Source organism: Colobus angolensis, unplaced genomic scaffold, assembly GCF_000951035.1.
Source record: "Colobus angolensis palliatus isolate OR3802 unplaced genomic scaffold, Cang.pa_1.0 Scaffold150, whole genome shotgun sequence".
Lineage (NCBI taxonomy): Eukaryota > Metazoa > Chordata > Mammalia > Primates > Cercopithecidae > Colobus > Colobus angolensis.
The window spans coordinates 3630776-3649530 of NW_012114600.1; the positions used below are offsets into that span (position 1 = coordinate 3630776).

Genomic DNA, 18755 nt, shown 5'->3' on the forward strand with positions numbered 1-18755 from the left:
CAAACTAGAATTTGTCTTCTCAAATCTCTGGATATATTGAGAATGCTTTGGTCCCCAGACTTCCTGTTTCAAACTAAAACAGACATAGGTACATAGAAAATAGCAAACCCCTTAATGATTTGAATATAAACACAAGAGAAGTACATCTTCAGCAAGTATTCATCTATTGTAGCCATTTAGTTATAAAATTATTCTATTTTTTTAACTACAGCATTTTAAAAAATCATGATTTTTATGCAGCTGGTTATCTTGGGGTAAGCAAAGATGTATATATTTCATATATCAGGGAGGCTTATCAGGAGGCTGAGGTAGAAGAATCACTTGAACCTGGTAGGCGGAGGTTGCAGTGAGCCAAGATCACGCCATTGCACTCCAGCCTGGGCAACAAGAGTGAAACTCCATCTCAAAAAAATAAAAGAAAAAAAGAAATGCTTATCACAGTCAAGTACAGGTCCATAATTCAGTTTCCACAATCCTGAGATCCAAAAGACTCTGATTTATTCGCAAAACCTGACCAAACCTGAATCCATTTAGTAGCAAAACCTAACTTGAACTTACTTGAGTCTGTCTATGGTCTTTATTTATCCAATTTAATGTAAATATGTATACATACATACAGAAATATTAGTATGTCTGATGATGGGGTATTTAGCAGGGTGACCTTAAATAAAGGCAAATGCTCTAAATTCTGAAACACATCTGGCCTCAGGGTTTTGGATAAGAAGTGGTAGGCCTGGGCCCAGAGCAGTGGTTCACACCTGTAATCCCAGCACTTTGGGATGCCAAGGCGGGTGGATCACCTGAGGTCAGGAGTTGGAGACCAGCCTGGCCAACATAGTGAAACCCCATCTCTACTGAAAATACAAAAATTAGCCAGGTGTGGTGGCACACGCTTGTAATCCCAGCTACTCAGGAGGCTGAGGCAGGAGAATCACTTGAACCCGAGAGGTGGAGGTTACAGTGAGCTGAGATCATACCACTGCACTCCAGCCTGGTGACAGAGTGAGGTTCAGAAAAAATAAATAAATAAATAAATAGTCTGCCTGCACTAATCTTAATAACACACACCTTTGCTGTTCTGTGAACTGTTCAAGGTAAATGGGCCATCACTTATGTGCTCACGACCTACAGCCATCACTTCCTTAACTCATTATCATCTTCTCTAACCGGATTCTCCTATGGACTTTTTTTTTTTTTCCAGTAGGATAATCACTCCTCCAGTCTCCCAGCCTAATCTTACTAGTTACCTTTCATTTCATTCTCACTCTTGCTTACTCATATCCCATCAGTTGTGGAAGTTTCACATGGCCTCACATACCCCCATCTGCTTGCCTTTGCTCCACCCCTTATCCACCCCTTATTTTAGACTGGTCTGAACAAACTTAAGCCAGAATTACTGCAGGCAGCCCCCAAAAGACCTTCTTACTTCCTTTTTACTCCCTGAATCTCTCCTTTTCCAATTCCCCTTAAATTCTGCTTCAAGATTAATCTTGTCACCATCTCACACATTGTTCAAATATTTTCCTTGACTTAAAGACCGTAATGGAAGAGATAAATTCTAAAGATAGAAGACTGGCATTTAAAGACCAAAGAATTTTGGCCCAACCTACCTTTTCACTGCAACACCTCTTTCCTAACATAAATTGTTCTCAGTCAAAATGAGCATGAATTCTTCAGCTTTTCCCCCAACTCCAAAAAACAGCTGAGTTGTCTCCATCTTCACTCACACTATCTACCCAGGATCTGAAATCGGTAATGAATACCTTTCATCATATCTGACTATTTTAATCCCACTCACACTTGAGACTCAATTTAGGTCCCACATGGGCAACAGAGCTTTCTTTCCCTGTCCTGGCCCACTATGATCCTCTCTCCTAAATTCCCACAGCACTCACAATCCATACTATTCATTTGATACTCGACACACATTTTCTTGTATCATCAAAGTATTTGATTTTTCATGCATATGTATGTTGTCTTTTTAACCAGATTTTAAATTCCTTGAAATCAGAGACCATGTCTTATATTTTATGTATGAACAAATAAGTACCTTTCTATATCTTACAATAAAAAGGCAATACTGGGCCGGGTGTGGTGGCTCACGCCTGTAATCCCAGCACTTTGGTAGGCCAAGATGGCAGATCACGAGGTCAGTAGATTGAAACCATCCTGGCCAGTATGGTGATACCCCATCTCTACTATAAATACAAAAACTAGCTGGGCATGGTAGCAGGCTCCTGTAATCCCAGCTACTCGGGAGGCTGAGGCAGCAGAACAGCTTGAACCTGGGAAGCAGAGGTTGCAGTGAGCCAAGATCGCGCCACTGGACTCCAGCCTGGCAACAGAGTAAGACACTTAAAAAAAAAAAAAAGGTAACACTGGCAAAGACAACATGTAAAGGATGAAGAAACATTAATTTACTTAATCAAATGTATTGAATACTACTGTGCCAGGCATTGTTTTAGGCACTGAAGATTAAAAGGTAAGCAAGATCAACATAACATCTCACTCACCAGTTTCGGGTATAGCTGTGAAATCATATATTAATGAAACAATTTTACAAGTAACTATATAAGCAAATACATGTTTGGAAAAGGAACTATGCAGTATTAACAGGCTTCGAATCGTTTTCAGATGCTACACCTACCACCTCATTCTGAAGTGGCCTGCCTTCCAACCACTCCAGTTCCAGCTAAGTAATACCTTCAATGAATACAAAGAACATCATTCTTGTTGAGAGACTGACAGCTCCTTATGGTGGAGGTCATCTGACAATGTGTTAAAAGGGTAGTGTTAAAAAGAAAATGGCAACTAATAGAGGATCTCTGCACATGTTGGAAAACAAAAGGAAAGGAGAGAAGACAAATAACAGGAAAGCAATTTGTCTGAGAAATACATTATTACAGTCTTGATGTTCTAAAATCCATCCTCAGATAAAGCTATTCAATCAAAGTAACTTGAACCCTTATCACTTTGCCCTTCATAGAAATGTTTTCATGAAATAAAGCATCACAGACTTGCTTTCACGATGAAATTTTTTTGTTTGTTTTTGAGATGGAATCTTACTCCGTGCCAGGCTGGAGTGCAATGGCACAATCTCGACTCACTGCAACCTCTGCCTCCTGGGTTCAAGCGATTCTCCTGCCTCAGCCTCCCAAGTAGCTGGGACTACAGGTGTGCGCCACCATGCCCAGCTAATTTTTGTATTCTTAGTAGAGACAGAGTTTCACCATGTTGGCCAGAATGGTCTCGATCTCTTGACCTCATGATCCACCCATCTCGGCCTCCCAAAGTGCTGGGATTACAGGCGTGAGCCACCGTGCCCAGCTGATTAAATGTTATACTCTACACTTTGATGAACGTTTGCTTTAAGACACGAGAATATGAAATCCATTTCTGCATTTGCCACTTCACCATTCAGCATCTCCAAGCACAAGACAAAAGAAAAGCTTCACCAAAATTTATGACAAGGAAGTTCTACAACTTGGTGCAAAGAAAAATACCTCTGTGGAGCTTACAATTTTCATCACTGCTGATAACCACAGTGATGTGGTTTCCCCTTGTGCCCAGCTCTGAGAAAGCTCAAAACCAAGCAAGGTTTTGAAATTCATGAAATCAAAACAAATTTGATTCTGCCTTTTCTCTGGTCCTGATTTTCTACTTCTACTGTATTATGCATACATGTTGTAAATAATTTAAATTCCTTTTTGGAACAAAAATTATTTCTTGAATAAGCTCAAGAAATTAAATTATCCTTGTAGATAGGTCCTAATTGTCAGCATAATAATTTTGGATGTCTCTATTCATGGATATCTCTAAAGTATAATCCCCCAAAAAGCTAGGATGCATTATTAAAACACATTAAAAAAAAAAAAAACTAGAATCATCCAAGCAAATGAAAGAGAGAGGTACTAGAAGAGTATAAACTGATATTCCAATGGAACCTAACTTTTATAAATCCTCATATAATACCTAAAGATTCTGTTTTAAACTAAAAAAAAATTCTAAACTTATCAATTCTGATTTCAGAATTGCTCCTGAATTATGTTACTACCTAAAGAGTCTCAAAAACCTAATATTTATGTCTCACAGAAAAATTAAATTTATAACCAATGAAGTATATTAAATCATATGCTCACAGAATAATTCGCTCTTTCTCACACATCCCTTCAATTGGGAATACTTATTGTTCTTCTGGAATCTACTAAGAAGAGACTTCCTATAACAAAATAAATGAAGGAAGACTTACAAGTTGATTAAATGAAAGGGATAGTGGCATTCTATATAATATTTGTATTTGGCATTTTATTAGAGAATTATATAAAAAAGAAGCTGTTGAGTTGATCTCAAGAAATGATTCTGATCATTTTTGTAAGCCATTCTAATATTTCTGTAACAAAAATTTCTGTGCTTGTCATTAGCAATCCCACCCCTTCCAACATACACACAACATCATCCTCATCATCATCATCACCTATCAGAAGCTTGCATGTACAAATTGTTAAATATGTCCTTTTAAAAATGAACTATGAATAAATGCTAACTATTTGAGAACCAGGGCAGAAACATTTATCATATACCAAGCCAACAAGAACATCTATGTTTGCATTAAATTTTTAATTCTTTTCCATATCATTGCACAGCTGTGACTCTTTGGTACAAGTAGTCACAAGTGGGAGCTGAAGAGAAGACAACTGAAGTCTTACAGGCGGGAGTCAGAGAAAGTGCCACAGAGGAGATAATGCTTGAACTGATATTTGAAGGAAAATGGAAAACTAGCCAACGTGACAAAGCAGAGAGGAGCATAATGGGCATGGGAGAGCACATAGGCAAAAAACACTGGGACATGAGATAACATGGCAGGTTTGAGAACCAGTAAATATTTCCCTGCAATATGCGGAATGTGAAAAATCAGGTTTGGAGTGAGGAAGGAGTAGATCATAAATAGCTTCGAGTATCAATCAAAGGAGTTTAGATTTTATTCTGTTGGTGGTTCTGCAGGTCAAAGTAACTCCATCTTAAATGCTAATCCATCATGTTGACTTCTGATCAACCCTAGTTCTGGGAAGGCCTCTAAGATTTTTACTTACCATGAATTCTTCCCTTAAGCAAATTCTCTGTGGTGTATAAGCCCTGGGTCTGGAGAATAACAGGGCAAGGATACATCACCTCACAGGTACCGAGATATGGCTTCTGTTAATAAGTCCCTATTAAATGTTGTTTCCTGTGAAAATGGATATGTCAGCCTCTTTCTTCAGGCTCTCAGCTCCCTCAGTCTTTGGGGATAGGTTTGCAAAGACCTACTTACCACAGAACACTGACAGAAGCCATTTAACAATATGGAAAAAATAATTCCACTAGCAAAATCCATAATGAACAAGAGGAGCAGATAACTATTTGGAGGAAATGATTAATAGTTCATGAAGTAAGGAAGAATCAATTGCCATGAGCAGAGACAGAAGAAGAAGACAAGTTCAAAGTTTATTAGGAAATTTGATCAGAGAATGAGAGGGGACAAGTTTGGAGTTCATCAGGAAATTAAATCAAGAGTCCTCACCATTTACAGAAGGTTATATGATTCCTTCTCTAATATTCCATAAAATTTCATAGGTTTTTTAGTAAGAGAAAAAGGAGAAGGAAATTGCCAAATAGAAGAAATCAAGCTGAGTACATCATATAATCTTTCCTACTGTAAGTAAAAAAAAAAAAAAAAAAACTCACTTCCATTATTTTAAAATAATTTGTACTCAATAAACCACTTGAAACCGAAAGTGCTTTTTCAGGGCTGATTACTTATATCACCAGTAAAATGTAAGCCATAACTGAAATGTGATTTTAGTATAAGAGATAAAAGTTTGCAACAGAATTATTTAACAAAATATAGTGATTACAAAACCAAATGTCCTGTTTATAATTCACACCATTAGCTTAATGGTGTGATTCTCAATCAATCTTCCATATAGGCAGATGACTTTTCTCCAAACTGGATATTTTGGTCTACATTTGCCTTAGCTTTCTCCGCTGAGAAAATTTTCTCGAATGGGATCCAAACACATCCAGCTATTGCTTATAACAGGTATCTATTGTTTTGTCTCCCCAGCACTCTCTATCCATTTTTGGAAAATGACCCACTCCCATTCACTATCCACCCTTATCCTCTTCTATCCATATAATTACTATGTAGGACATGATGCTTGTTTAATGTTTGGTAGATGATCCAACTTACACTGAGTTCCTAAATATTCTCTGTGTCAATGACCCATCTCTCTACTCTACTTTAGGACTTACTCTCTAAAGACCACACCCTACTTGGGAATCACTACTGAAAAATGGTTTACTTCTGTTACAACATGTCATGTGACCACACCCACCAATCCTTTCCTTTTTCTTACTCCCATCTCACCTGTTGAGCCTCATCCAAATCTTCAGGCCCCTGCCCACTCCTCCCAGACTGTTATGGGAAGTCAGGGACCCTGAACAGAGGAACCGGCTGGAGCCACAGCAGAGGAACATAAATTGTGAGGATTTCATCTTAATATGGACATTTATCATTTCTCAAATAATACTTTTATAATTTCTTATGCCTGTCTTTACTTTAATCTCTTAATCCTGTTATCTTCGTAAGCTGAGGATGTACATCACCTCAGGACCACTGTGATAACTGTGTTAACTGCACAAATTGATTGTAAAACATGTGTGTTTGAACAATATGAAATCAGTGCACCTTGAAAAAGAACAGAATAATAGCGCTTTTTATGGAACAAGGGAAGACAACCATAAGGTCTGACTGCCTGCAGGGTTGGCAAAAAGAGCCATATTTTCTTCTTGTAGAGAGCCTATAAATGGATGTGCAAGTAGGAAACATATCGCTCAATTATTTTCCTAGCAAGAAATATTAATATTAATACCCTGGGGAAATAATGCATTCCCAGGGGGAGGTCTATAGATGGACGTCTGGGAATGTCTGTCTTGTGCAGCTGAAATAAGGACTGAGATAAGCCCTGGTCTCCGGCAGAACCCTCAGGCTTACTAGGGTTGGGAAAACTCAACCCTGGCAAATTTGTGGTCAGACCAGTTCTCTGCTCTTGAACCCTGTTTTCTGTTAAGATGTTTATCAAGACAACACACTGCTGAACATAGACCCTTATCAGTGGTTCTGTTTTTGCCCTTTGCCCTGTGACCTTTGTTGGACCTTTATCAGTGGTTCTGCTTTTGCCCTTTGCCATGTGATCTTTGTTAGGCCCTTATCAGTGGTTCTGCTTTTCATTCTTTGAAGCACGTGATCTTTGTACCTACTCTCTGTTCTTACACCCCCTCCCCTTTTGAAATCCTTAATAAAAACTTGCTGGTCTGAGACTCAGGTGGGCATCACAGTCCTACCAATACGTGATGTCACACCCAACTGTAAAATTCCTTTCTTTATACTGTCTCTCTCTATTTCTCAGCAGGCCAACACTTATGGAAAACAGAAAGAACCTACTTTAAAATATTGGGGGCGGGTTCCCCCAGTACCAGACCATCATCTCCCTCACCTGTTTTCCACGTCCAACCACAATCCCCTATCAGTCAAGTGAATAATGCTTTTCCTGTAACTCTCCATTTATTTTCCATCCTTTGTTTCCAATACAGCAAGCCTGATCAGTCTCCACCCAGATGAATCATGCTCAAATTCTCTTCTGGATGACTGAACTCTCAAAAAGAACACTGCTCAACAATCCAGACTGGTATCATTCAAATTTACAGTGGCTAACAACCCTCATGATAATCAGCAACCCTTTCATTTGTTCCGAGTCAGTACACTTCCCAACTCCTTAGGCCCACTGTTCCAAACCTTACCACTTCCTTAAACCGCCTGCATCATCAAGCCCCTCCATCTTTATCATCAGATCTTCTTATTCATAGTAAAACAGAGGTTATCAGATTAAAGAGATATCAGGTTATCAGGTTTAACAGACAGAAGAATATTCACCTTCCTGTTCCTCCACCTCAAACATACCTAATGGAGTACCAATCTTTATCTCACTCATGTCTATATTTGAGAAACCAGGGTCTCTCCTCTTTTCCTCTCCAAGCCACCATTTCTACCTGTGTCTTAAGTCTGAGACCACAGAAACCTTCAGAGATGCTGTCTTTCTTCTATTATCTTTTTACCTCCACTTTAGCTCCTTCTCTCACAAATATAAGCAGGTCAATTAATCTTATCCCCCAAATAAAACTATCTGCCCCACCACCAACAAAATGTTCCCTTGGCCTTTGTTCCATTTTTAGCACTTCTCCATTTCTTTCTTCTAGTTTCTCACCAAATGTCTAGAAACTATGTGCATCTATACATATGTGTGCATTTTATATATATAAGCACACAGACAATAAATATAAAATATGTGCATTTTATATATTTATATAATAGAAACAGATGACAATAGTTTAAGAAATAAATAGAGAAAAATATATATATAATACTATGTGTATGTGTGTGTATGGATATTTATTTATTCCTTAAAACATTGCATGGTTTCTAATCCAACCTCTAGACCAAAAATACCTTCAGTAAGTCACCTATTTATCTTATCACTGCTAAGTCCAAAGCTCTGTCATTAAATTGTCTTCCTAATTGACCCAACTACAGCATTCAAAACCACTTTCTTTTCCCCCATTGCATACAGAGTATACATTTATTTGTTTAGTCTTTCTCTCTCCTGTAGGAACTAAGTTTTTATGACAGCAAAGACCTTACTGGCTTGATTCACTGTCTAGAATTGTGTCTGGCATGTTATAAGCGATGAACATTTATTGAATAAATATCACCTACCTCTAGGCAAAAATCGGTTAGTTCAGAGGTGGGAACCACACCCTGAGACAACTTCACTCTCTTCACTGAGAGTTTAAACTTGAGACCAGGAAAGTCAACCCAGTCTCTCTAGGTAATAAAAATTCACCTTCAGTGTAAAAGGAGAATAAAGCAGATAATACACAGAAAGTGAGACAAATAGCATCCTAACAGATTTCAAGCCCTTGGTTTCATTTATCCCAGTGTCCCAATGTCCCTGTTACTTCATTCTATCTTTGGTCTCTGAAATATCCTAACATCCTTATAGTAAGTTACCTTTGTAACTTAAACAATTTAGTCTTTTCTTCTGTCATTATCAAGAGATTCCTTACTAATATACTATTCTTTGGTTGCATAGGTTCAAAAATAAACATCCTAAAGCCAATGTTCAAAAAAAAAAAAAGAAAGAGTAAAAGTTTACAGTTCCAACTCCCTGAATGAACAATATGTGTAAAATATATTTAACAAAAATGTGGTGTGATATGGAGTCATTTTCTTTATGATTTATAACCTCTCTGCCACACTTAGGTACTATTTACGGGAGGAAAAGCTATTTTCTTGTTCATATCTTCTCTAAAAGATTACGTATATATCACCATGGAATACTATGCAGTCATAAAAAAGGATGAGTTCATGTCCTTCACAGGGACATGGATGCAGCTGGAAACGATCATTCTGAGCAAACTATCACAAGGACAGAAAACCAAACACAGCATGTTCTCACTCATAGGTGGGAACTGAACAATGAGAACACTCGGACATGTGGCATGGAACATCACACCCCAGGGCCTGTCATGGGGTTGGGGGCAGGGGGATGGACAGCATTAGGAGAAATACCTAATGTAAATGTTGAGTTAACGGGTGCAGCAAACCCACATGGCACATGTATACCTATATAACAAATTTGCATGTTGTGCACCTGTACCCTAGAACTTAAAAGTATAATTTTTAAAAATTTAAAATTTTTAAACAAGTTTTCAAAAAAAAGATTATGGATATATTCATTTTATTCCTAATTTTTTTTTTTTTTTTTTTTTTTTGAGACGGAGTCTCGCTCTGTCACCCAGGCTGTAGTGCAGTGGTGCAATCTTGGCTCACTGCAACCTCCGCCTCCCACGTTCAAGTGATCCTCCTACCTCAGCCTCTCAAGTAGCTTGGATTACAAACATGCGCCACCACACCGGGCTAATTTTTGTATTTTTAGTAGAGATGAGGTTTCACCATGTTGCCCAGGCTGATCTCGAACTTCTGACCTCAAGTGATCCGCCCACCTCGGCCACCCAAATTGGTGGGATTACCAGTGTGAGCCACCACACCTCCCCGAATGCTATTTTTTTGAAATGAATTTTGGTACTAATTTTACCTCATGCTAATTTTCCTTAGACAGTAGGAAAAGTAAACCATTAACAGAGAGTAGTTGAAAAGTAAACCACTAACAGAGAGTAGTTGAAGAACCCAGTTACAACCACGCATAACAACTTGAAGGCAGGAGGACAAACTAAAATGTCTCCTACATTGGCATTTAGAAACAGTAAAGTTGTATCTTGGAAAACATAAATTAAATAATGAGCAATATTACATTTCATGGGTGATGGTACTTACCAAACAAACGCTGATGGAACAGAAATTTGCCAGCTATTAGTCCTGTGAGAATGGCAAGTAGCCATAGAAGCACCTTCAAAATCCTCCAGCCAACTCCTCTAGGGTATTTATTTGTAACAAATGAAAAACAGTTTCCAACAACAATAACATTGGCTTCTGTTTGGCTATGAGAAACTGGGTCCTCCGCAAATATTAAGAAGTTAAAGAAGATCACCAAGTAAGCCACAATCATGCGAGACCAGGGATGCTGGAAATAATAACGAAAGTCTTTACCCATTCTTCAAAACTCCTAGTTCGTACTTTACCTGTGTAAGAAAAGATAGATAGGGTTAGAGCAGGAAAACAAGTACTCTCTTCCTTCTTTTTATCAGTTCAGGTTTATAACAGTTTCATAAAAGGTATTTGGAAAAGATGATATCTGTTCCTACTTATGGCTCCAAGACAAGTTTGGGAATGAGGAAAGCAAATATTGCCCCTTCCCTAACATCTAATCATACCTCTGATCATTTGGAGACTTGGGAAAGAAAAACAACGGAAGAGTAAGGAGAAACAAGGGGATGTGAGAGGGCAGAACACTGTCCAAAATTGGGATGGTGACCAAGATGACATGTAGAGGTCCTCCCAGGTGGAAATGCAGAGGTGGCACAACCACAGCTCATTGCAGCCTCCATCTCCTGGGCTCAAGTGATCCTCCCACCTCAGCCTCTCCAGTAGCTGTGACCACACGCATGTGCCACCACATCTAGTTAACTTTTGTATTTTCTGTAGAGACAGCGTTTCGCCATGTTGGTCTTGAACTTCTGGGCTCAAATGATCTGCCCACCTAAAGTTCCCAAAGTGCTGGGACTACAGGTGTGAGCCACCATACTTGGCCTCCTGTTTTTGATTATTACAAAATCAAAACAATATAGAGGTAAAATGAGCATATATTAACGAAAGTTAAACAATATTCTCTCCTCTGTCCAAATCCCTCTCCTCAGAGTTATGACTGCTTAAGAATTTGGTGTAATTACTTTCAGATCTTCTTCTAAACACTGACAAATGTATATACATGAATAAACTTTTATTAAAATGTTCACAGTCTAGTTATCAAATAATTTCAATAGAGAGTAAGTTCTGTGAAATAGCTAAGTCTACAGCAGAGTAGTAGCCCACAGAAAGGACTGGGCAATCCTTTGCACTGGGTGAATGAGAAGAGGAAGATTTCACAAAAGATATCCCCACATTTAAGGTTGGAGGATTAGCATAATTTTTTTTACTAGTGAAGAAGGGACGGATAGAAGGCAAGCCACTCTAGGCAGTGGCTACGGCCCATCCAAAGGCACAGGGCACTGCAAAATATGTAATATGCCTACAGTAGTGGGTTCTAACCTGAATATGTGCACTGGAAGTACATAGCTATCTTAAAATGAAAATGTTCAGGCCCACCTCCAAAGTCTTGCTCGGCTCCTCCCTCTTCCCTCTTTGGAAACTAGCCTGCCCATAAAGAACACAAGCTGTAACTTCCACATGAAGAGATCTGTCTGGGTCCACCAGGGCTTATAAGTGGATGATTATGTCTATGTAGTTCTGGGGTTTGGCGTTCGTGAGCCCATTTGGCTCTCAGACTAAACTGTGTCTGTTTTTCAGCAATAACACTGATTAAATCTTAGCTATCAAAAATAATACACACAAAAATTTGACAGCCATCTGCCAATTCATTTTTCTTCTCTCCCAATTTGTTTAGAATTCAGAAAGGGAAGAGGGAGAAGAGGGTCCTTTACAAAGTCTACAGCAGTTTACATGCCAGGCTCTGTGCTGGATGTCTGCATGTATCATTGTGTCATTTTTGTCATAACAACCCCCTGAAATACTGTTATGATCATTCCTGCCACTTCATTTTACAGGGTGGAAATTGGGGCTGACACAGATTTTCTGACTTGCCCAAAGTCACCTAGCAGGAGAGCTCTCATCTGAGCCTCTGAAGCCGACCCCAGGTGCTGATCACTATTCTCTGCAGACAGCCAGATCAACTCCTTGCACTTTCCTTGCCTAGAGAACAGGTCTAGGTCCCAGTCCCAGGGATGCCATCCCTTGAATGTCTTCTGGAGACATGTTCTCCTCCAGACACAAATATAATAATTCTGTAATATCTACTTCTAACGCATAAAAAAAAATTGTGTGTGGGCATGTGTGTGTGTGTGTGTGTGTGACAAAGAATCCTTTATAAACTCTGAACATTTGGTGGGGGGAGTATCCATTGATAAATACTCTCACTTTATACATGACTGAAATCATAAAGACCATGCCACAAGCCTGAAGTAAGTCAATGGAAGATCTGAGATAGCCTCCAAGTCTCCCAAGTCCCAGTCCAATATTCTGGGCTGATGAATGCCAATTCAATCCACAGTCTTAGTTAATGAGGACTTGTCATGACTATTTTACAAAAGCAATATAAACAGGGAAAGGATTGGCAACAGAATTCAGCCAAGCAAACAGTCACTGTGCCTTGGATTCATAAGCCTTCTAAGCAATTTTAAGTCCCTTGTTATCTCTGTGAACACTCTGAAATCTATCCCCAGGGGCTGTAGCTTGGATCGCCTAGGAATGGTGACTATCTCAAGAGTCTTGTTTTTGTTTTTGTATTTTTCAATGTGAGGCTCATCACCTGCTATAGCAGCAGAAACTTAAACGTGTGACTCTCACACCAAAGACAGCAGAGCAAGTGGTGAAGAACAAAAATGAACTTTTATGCATTTTCATGACATTTAATGTGTAAGAATGCCAGAATAGGTTGGTTTTCAACTCAACTTCACACAACACTTTTGGAAGTGTCCAAAGACCACCACTACAAGAAAAATTCATCACTGGTCACCAGTGAGTTATAAAAAAGAAATAGTTCCCATATGCCCATCAGAAATAGAAAGGAGTATTATTTAAGAAGCTGTTATTACAGGTTGCTGTCACTGCTTTTGCCAGTCAAGAATTCTACCACCACCTCCCCTCCCATCATGAACACACACAATTAAGGCAGTAGGAGTTAGAAATACTACTGAAATAGCATTATTGTCATTCCTATCACTTCATTTTACAGACAGGAAATTGAGGCTCACATGGACTTTGTAACTGGTCCAAAGTCATCTCTCAGAAGAGCTGTGATCTGAGCCTCTGAGGCTGACTCCAGGGCCTTATCACCATTTCCTGCAGATGGCCAGATCAACTCCAATACATACAATCTTGATTCTTTTTTAAAATACATGCATTTTGGAGGCTAGCACATACTTATTTTCTTGTTTTTAACTTGAGAATCTTGCTTCGTGGGGTATGTGATGTCCACATGCTCAAGTTAAACTAGAACATTCAAAAAATTTCAGAGACAGCTGTTTCTCTCCAGCATTTATATTATTTAGGGAAAGAGAACTATAGCATTGAGCAATAATGCTGCATTAGTACATGATTTTATTTAATTACCGCAGTAATGCCATGAATGCTACTATCACTGCCACATTACAGGGAAGAAAATAAAGGCTCAGAGCAGTTGCTGCCTGTTTAATTTACATAGCAAGTGGAAACATCAGGGTTTGAATCCAGACCTACACCTAGCCCTTAATCTTTCTAATATACCACAAAGCTGGAAGTGTTTCTTCCAGTAAGATATTTCCCATCACGGTTACAGCTTATTCTGTATTTCCACTAACAGTTTCAACCAGCAGAACAAAACAGGACCCTATTATTGATCATTTAAGCTGGCTGAAATTTATTCTTGCCTCATAATTCTGAAGTTGAAGTGATATCTTCTAGAGGGTCCCAAATTTCAAAGTCTTACATAATAATTTGAATTAAACCTCTGCTTATCCTCACTTCATGACTTCGTACACAGGCTGCAAATGTTTGCCTAGTCATCTCAGCCCTACTTTCTAGTTCCTTAGGTACCCCAACATTATCCAGAGAACCAAAGCTGTTTTTACCTCTGTAGTGCACACAAAACATCTTTACAGTCAGTAAGATCATTTGGTGTATCTACTGTTAATTTAAATGCAGGCTTGAGGCTGTTCAAATGGACTGTGTTATACAGGGCACATAGTCTGCAAAATCTTTCCATTTTTAAATTCATTTCTATAACCACAGATGAGAATGAGCTTTTATCTTAGCTCCTGGCTCATTATAGTGAAATTATCTGTGTATGTGTTTGTCTCCCTCACTTGATCATAAGCTCCTCAGAGAAGTGGCTGTTTACTGCCAGGACACAGCATAATACTGGCTCATATTGGGTGATCAGTAGGTATCTACTGGATGAGCTGAGTGGTACACTCACAAAGAGAAACTCCCTCATTATTTAGGTGAGATGAGAAGAGGATGGAGCAATCTGCCATTCAACTTCCGCTAAGGCAAACAAAGTGAAGAGGAGCAGTGGAGACCAAGGACTACATTGATGACCTGGCCAGTAACAACACTAATGCATCCCCACTCAACTCCCTCTCATTTCAGCACAAGGTATTAAATTAATATTTCTAAGGCTAACATTTATTGAGCACATACTATATACCAGACACTATGCTGATGAGCTTTACCAGCATCTCTTAAATTTCATAGCAAACCAATGAAGAAAATATTATTTTCCCCATTTCACAAATATTGAAACTGAGACTTAGAGTTCAGTACCTTGTAAAAAAAATAACAAAATTAATTTATATCAGAGCCACAATTTAAACCCAAGCCACCTGGCTTCAACACTCCATGCAATACCTCCCACACACAAGGACACAAATTCTAAAATCTTACCCTTTACATTAGTTAGAAAGTTTCTGATAATAAAGCCAACTGATATAAAAAAAAAATTCACAGTACTTCTATTTTGTGCAAAGGCACAGAAGAAACTGCCTGGGACTGATGTAGAGATGTATCAGTAGTTGTGTGTGGCTGGAACACTGGGTGCTTGGCATTATCCTGTGAGAGTTAAGGATAATCTGGAGCCAATCCAACAAAGATTATCCAAAAGTGTTGGTCTGTATTTTACTGAAAATAGAGAATTATCAAAGGTTTCAGAGCGGAAGAGTGAGACAATCTTGCATACAAACGGGATGATATACAGATTTGTTAACTCCATAACAACATTCATTCATTCATTTGTTCAATATTTACCACTTGCCTATTTTTTGCCAGGCACAGGCCTATGTGCTAGGGTAACTAACAGACAAAGACCTGTTGCTTGCATCTGATAGTTTCTTTGAGGGAAACAGATATTAAACAGATAAAAATTAAACACAGTATTCAAGAAAGTTCACAGAGAAAATTAAAGCAAGGAAAAGTTAACAGGGAGTGTCAGGTGTGAGGGAAGTTGAAGACTTCATTATAAGGAGACATCAGAAGACAGGCACGAAAGAAGGGAGAGAAGTCAGCAGCTATCTGGGAAAATTGTGATCCAGATAGAGGGAACAAAAGTTGGAAAGGCTATTGTTGGGTGCAGGTTTAGAGCAAATTAAGGATCTTCAAGGAGGGCAGTATGACTGGATGGGGAGCAGATGCAGGGGAGTATGAAAGAGAGGAGGTACAGGAGGTAGCATCTGATCATTAGCAGGCCTTGAAGCCCTCCTATGTGGGCTTTCACCCTGAGTGGGATAGGAAGCAGAGGAGGGACACAATCTGACTTATATGTCAGAAGGGCCTGTCTGTTTCCTGATTGAAAATATTTTATAAGAAAGGAGGGCAAGGAACAGAAGCAGGGAAGCTACTGAGGAAGCCATTGCCAAAGAGATGCAGCAACTGGACCAAGCAGAGAGAAATTAAGGCAGTTTAAACAACTCTGGTTCTGGACACATAAAAGATAACTACTAAGATTTACTAATACATTGGATGTAGACGTGATCTAGGCAAAATCCAGAATGGAACTACCATTTCCTGAGATGGAAAATGCATTTCCTGAGATGAAGAGGGTTGCAGTAGATGTAGACAGCAAACTTGTAATCAACACTTTCTAGTGCTTTTAGGGGTTGGGCTCTTGGAAAGCACTTTCCATGTATTCTCTCAATTATTCCTGATACCAGCCATTTGAATTTACCAGTGAAGAAACAGAAATTCAGAGAGGTTATGATCTGTCCAGGATCATAAAGCTACCAGCTGACAGAAACAGGTACGACTACCTCTATATAACCCCAAAGTTATTACTCTTAGTTACCATTGTGTGAAGTATAAAATACAGAATAAAATTTCAATGGGAACGAAGTAAGAGTTAAGTGATGACTTGCACCTAGTAGGCCTTCAATACATATTTGCTGATGGATGAATAAATGAATAAACAGATGTATGGATAACAGAAAACAGACCAGCCTGGGTGAGGGAAAAAAAAAAAAAAACTAGAAGACTCCATTCCACAGAGAGTACAGTCTGGATAATACACATCCAAATCTGCAAAAGGAGAAATGGCAGAAAGGTGAAAAACCAAATATATGAAATGTCCTCAAAGAGCTACAAACTTTCGAAAGCAATCTCAGGCGGCACAACATCATTTCTGTTTTTGTCTATTGGTGGTATGGGGATGTGGGGGTGGGGAAAGGCAGAGCCCACAAGGAGTATGAAAAGTCTTATACTTACTTTCCAACCTACCTGGTCTCACACACACATATGTACACACGCACACAGACCAGTCCTGAGGTAATGACAGGTCTTAGTATATTATCTTCAATTGTTAGATAAAAAGGCAAGAAAAGATTATATATACCATTTTACATAATGCAAGTGCCTAATACAGGTTTTAAAAAAAAACACAAATAGCAATAATAACAGAAATAAAGTTAGAACTTCTTACTTTTAGTCTAATACAAAAGACCACGGGGCTTTTAAATAAACAGCAACCTTTTAAGTCAATCAATAAAACCACCATAAGTGGTTCTGATAGATTCCAGGACAGTATTTGTGGTACCTTAGCTAATTTAGAGGTTTACATCTATAAATCACTTCCTAGACTTTCTCTTCACATTGTTTCAACCTTTAAGTGATTTTATTCCCTTGTTCCTATCCTGCAGTCCTTGGGTAAAGAAATTGCTTAATCAATGCAAGTTTTTAAAACAGCAACTCCAAAAGCAAAATATGTCTACTGGTCCTCTGAACAGAGACAACTTTCCATTGAAATGGCAAAATATTTACAAGCCCTAGCACATTATAAAGTTAAAAAATAATCACTACTATATCCTTTAAAAATGTTTAGACCTCCTTTTCAGTGATTGGTTTGTAATAAAGAATGGCCAGCGGGGCGCAGTGGCTCACACCTGTAATCACCACCTTTGGGGAGGCCAAGGTGGGCCGATCACAAGGTCAGGAGTTCGAGACCAGGCTGACCAACATGGTGAAATCCCACCTCTACTAAAAATATAAATATTAGCCAGGCGTGGTGGCGTACGCCTGTAATCCCAGCTACTCAGGAGGCTGAGGCAGGAGAATCCCTTGACCAGGGACAGCGAGGTTGCAGTGAGGTGAGATCACCGCACTGCACTCCAGCCTAGGCGACAGAGCCGGACTCCATGAAAGACAGAAAAGGAAAGAGAAGAAAGTGCCATGGCCATATTCCAAACATAATGCCAAAGAAAAAAACATTTAATGAATTAAATAGAATTCATGTAAAAAAGTGTATTTTTTAAAGACAGCTTAAAGAAGCATGGATAAAACTGACAAGAGCCAGTTTCTCATCACAGGGATGAGAGGGAGGGTGGAATAGGAGAGATAAATGCCTGAGACAAAATGTCAAAATCCATAATTACTTTTAAACCACGAAGACTGGGGGGATAAAAAAAAGTATATCCATGGTCAAATGTCAATACTTTACAACAAAAAAATGAGGCTTACAGGGATTCAACTACTTTTATATTCAATAAATTGGAAGACCTCGTTTCTGAAGCCAAAACAAAAACCCTGTAGCTTCCTAGAAGTCCTTCCTTGGATTTCAGACCATACATCATTTATAATTAGGGGGCAATACATATCCTTATATTCAACATACTTTTCCTCATGTTTTTTTCCTTTTTGGTTCCTGATAAGCATGTGATGTTTACTCCCCTCTCTCTCACACACACACACACACACCCACACACACACACACACTTCATTGTTTCACAGACGGTAGAAAGCACTTGTGGGCCTGTGGCATTTTCAAAAATAGGAATAAAAAAATAGTTTTATTTAGTCACGATGAAGTTAGCAAACACCCAAACACCCAAGTCTTTGTTTTTTTTCCCCAAGAACAACACCTACGAACTGCAACCTGTTAATTTAATTAAGAAAAATAGGGCTTTTACTCAGTTCCTAGGCTAGGAATCGCTGAAGCAAGGAAAGTTCAAGGTCTGCTCTCCCACCG

The 18755-nt window shown here is 38.9% G+C and overlaps 1 protein-coding gene across 4 annotated transcripts in view; it reads right to left on the bottom strand.

Annotated features, from left to right (window-relative positions):
- Positions 1–10737, bottom strand: part of TMEM117 (transmembrane protein 117) — a 564814-nt gene extending 554077 nt beyond the window's left edge. For all 4 annotated transcript variants that reach the window (XM_011936073.1, XM_011936074.1, XM_011936075.1 and 1 more), the window contains exon 1: positions 10430–10737. In XM_011936073.1, the coding sequence (XP_011791463.1) occupies positions 10430–10494 (65 nt within the window). In that variant the 5' untranslated portion in view covers positions 10495–10737. The remainder of the gene's footprint in view (positions 1–10429) is intronic.
- Positions 10738–18755: the final 8018 nt, after the last annotated feature.